This window comes from Octodon degus, unplaced genomic scaffold (genome assembly GCF_000260255.1).
Source record: "Octodon degus isolate 3935 unplaced genomic scaffold, OctDeg1.0 scaffold00010, whole genome shotgun sequence".
In the NCBI taxonomy this organism is placed as follows: Eukaryota; Metazoa; Chordata; class Mammalia; order Rodentia; family Octodontidae; genus Octodon; species Octodon degus.
Genome location: NW_004524586.1, coordinates 21,179,192 through 21,182,763, shown reverse-complemented (window position 1 = coordinate 21,182,763; position 3,572 = coordinate 21,179,192). Strand labels below are relative to the sequence as shown.

At 41.3% G+C, this 3,572-nt stretch overlaps 1 protein-coding gene across 1 annotated transcript; it reads right to left on the bottom strand.

Moving 5' to 3' along the window:
• Positions 1 to 471: 471 nt before the first annotated feature.
• LOC101572994 (protein FAM24A-like) lies at positions 472 to 2,267 on the bottom strand. The gene is made up of 3 exons (XM_004625745.2): positions 2,190 to 2,267; positions 1,275 to 1,401; positions 472 to 640 (listed from the first exon to the last, which is right to left on the bottom strand). The coding sequence occupies exons 2-3, from the start codon at positions 1,397 to 1,399 to the stop codon at positions 472 to 474; spliced, it is 294 nt and encodes a 97-aa protein (XP_004625802.1). The 5' UTR covers positions 1,400 to 1,401; positions 2,190 to 2,267.
• Between the last annotated feature and the right edge of the window lie 1,305 nt (positions 2,268 to 3,572).

Below are 3,572 nucleotides of genomic sequence, written 5' to 3'. Positions count from 1 at the left end.
CACACTGCTCCAATGTGTCTCCTTTAGCAGATTCTGAACTTGAAAATACCCTGAGAGGGCCAGAGAGATAACTCAGTAGAGTAATTGCGTGCCTGGCAAGTGCAAGGGCCTGAGTTCAATCCCCGGTTCTGCCGGTAGTTTCTTTTGAAAATACCCTGAGGCCAATGTATACTTTCTTTCTGGGGTTGGAAGAGTGCTGGCCACTCTTATTTTCTACCTTATTTCTTCAGCTTCTATTACCATATAATATTACAAGCTATTTTCCCAAGTCTCAAAGTAGGTGATCTATCCATATGTGTGTGAATTAAATAACTGAGAAAAAATACTATGGAGATTATTTTCGGTATTTCATATTTATTCAGAAGTACATAAACTAACATTTTAGAGTACACAGTATAAAAATTATAGAACTTAACATTCTACTAAGAAAAATATTGCTGGTGAAGATCTTTGTGTCCACCATTTCCAACATCACAGTCCCTCATTCATGTCACACAAGCAAGGTGGCAGGGGCTCATAATCTGCATACATTTTGCATTCATCACAGTATTGAAGGCCAGGACAAGAATCCATGGCGGCTTCAGCCAGCATGAGACGGTCCTTGGCCAAGTTAGCCTCGGGATCATATTCCTTTGCAGCCCTTAAGGAAAGACGTACACAAAACGCAAGTTTAGTTTTCTTTTCAGTGCGTTTCTTACAGTTGTCCAGACTCTTGGGAAGTTCAGGGCTGCGGCCCATCATACACGTGCCACCCACCAGCCCTGGATTAGAGCCCTCTGCCCCCGTCCCGAGTTGCTCTCTCATGTTTTCCTCTCCTGCAACTACTGAACATGTAAGGAGAGTGACCTGTGAGTGGACATGACCCCGCGGGTTGCTGCAGACTTGGAGACACAGGAAGAGGAGGAACAGGCTGAAAGTGGCTGTGTTCTGGACTCTAGAGGCCACCATCTAACTCCCTGGATTGGGGATACCATTACTGCTGACAACCACCTTGTTCCACCCTTTGGATTCTCTCCCTGAAAAAGCACCACTTTCTGTCACATACTCCTTCCATATTAAGAACATTCTACTTACTGGATTACATCTCCAACCCAGAAACAAACAAACAAAAAAACAAGATTCTGTAACTATCCAATCTTGCCTTTATAAACCAGCCTGTGGTTCTTAACCTGACCTATGGCATGAGACTGGTAGCAAGAAAAAATCTTGCTCAAGCAGACAGCCCCAGGTGTCCCATTTGAAGAGAGGTGCTGACTCTCACCCCCATGACTTACTTCATTGCCTTGGTCAGATTGACATAAAGACAGATGACAACACCTGTTAGCACCAGCATGGCCAGCAGGATCGCGCTGCAAATGATGATTAGAATCATTGTCCGGAGGTCAAAAGATGTAGTCATACCTGGGCAAAGTGCAGACAAACAGTAAGGTGACCTCCCTCCCTACACAGAAATGAGTAGCCTAGGAAGGAATGGAACCCGACCACAGATGATCATGTGTATAAACCTCCAGAGAATCTTCCCACAGGAGAATTTAGCACCCCTGTGCAGGTAAGATGGTTTATTTCTGTATGAAACAAACTAAGATGCAAAATTTAATGGAAACGGTAGACAGAACCACAGAGAGTAGAAAAAATCTTTACCTTTCACAGGCAGTAATGTGACTTTATTTCATAAAAACAGCTTACATGAGAGCTAGTAGTTTTACTCACACATATCTGGGTCTCCCAAACTACATTCACAATACTCTGCTTTCTCTTCGGATCACATAAATCTTTTGTGCCTTTTAGCAGGCTATGTTCACATTCGTAGATAGGATCGCTCATTTTATTTCAGACTGATAGTTCTCCTATGGGGATAACTGCTCCAAAATGTTATTATTCTAACAATCCCCAAAACCGTTCAGCAAATTTGTGTTTTAGTAGGAAGAAGTTTTCGATTCTTTGACTAAAAGCTGTTGTCAGGCTTCTGAATTCTAAATCTTAAGCCCTCTCAGTGACTGAAAAACAATTTTTAATAATTTTCTTAGTCTAACTCTCTGACACTAGAAACATGTGAATAGGCAGAACAGCAAATTCATCTGACTACAAAGGCATACTTACTACCTTCTAACTCTTCGTGGCTGGATGAAGGCCAATAGTTCTTTTAAAACTATAATTAAAATAAAGTTTAGGAAGAAAGAACATCTTACCAGAACTTCCTCTTTAATTTGAGAAAGAAAAATCCAATTATTAAGATCCAAGTTGAAGAACTCTCTTCAGAAGCTCAGTCTTCCACCAGAGTAGGTAGAAATGAAAGCCACTGTGAGCTCCAAGGCCTTAATCAGTACCCAGGCTTTATGACTTCAGCTCTCTCTACAGAAGCTCTCTTTCACAGAGTTCTAAATTCTAGCCCCTGCTTAGATACATTTTAGCACCACTGGAAAGAGAAATGCCTGAATATTACCTTAAGTCATATAATTCATAGTTTCTCCTTTCTTGATTTTGTTTCCTTTAGGGAAATGTAGTGATTGCTAATTGAAAGCAAATGGGTTAGTGATACAGCTCAGCACCGTAAGAGCCTGCCTGGCAAGCACAAGGTCCTGAGTTTGAGCCCTAGTGCCAAAATAGAAGAAAAAAGAAAGCAAATATGCAGCTGGGCATGGTGACACAACCCTGCAGTCTCAGCACTTGGGAAGCTGAGGCAGGAGGAGTGGCACAAGTTTGAAGCCAGCTTGGACTATATAATGAGTTCAAGACTAGCTTGAGTTACATAGAAAGACTGTATTAAAAAAAGCCAACCAACAAATAAACAAAAAACAAAACAAATGTAAGATTTCAACCAATTAACAAATAATAATGTAAGGAAACAAATATCTAAAAACCCTCATAAGGGCCAGCCAAACAGCTCAGTGAATTAAAGCTCCTGCAAGCAGGTGCAGGGGCCAGGGGCTCAATCTCCAGGCCTGCTGTGCTGGCCCTGCCCCCGGGGCACACTGAGATGGCAATTGAGACTGGGAGTGGTAGTGCGTGCCTGTAATCCCAGCTCTTGGGAGGCTGTAAACAGGCAGATCACTATGAGTCCGATCTAGTAGTGAGACTCTGAACACGCCATAGACTCTTCCCTAAAATACAAAAAATAAAAAATAAAAACACTCATAAATCTAAAAGGTCAGTGAGACAAGGTTGGTTAAACTTTATCTTTTACTCACAGAGTGAAATAATCTGCAGCCACTGAAGAGGATTCAAGTATAAAGGATTCAAGCATACCATTGGCATCATATCATACATTAAGACAAAAAAATCTCAAAAACATTACTGGATTAATATACATGTTTTAGCCAGCCTTCTATGATTTCAAGGTAGTTTGACCATACAAAGTCAATTCAGTTACTTAAGGGAATTATTTTAATAATTAGAGATGATTCCTGATTGCTCTGGCAAAAACCTAAAGAAGGTCATGAACGGCAGGTAAGATTTCAAGAAAATGGTAGCACAAGAAGTGTTCAGCCCTCAGGGGCTGAAGCAGTCAAGCTACCTCTGCCATGTCAATGTCAACTATTAGTCACTAGGTAACCTAGTGTCACGTGGTACTA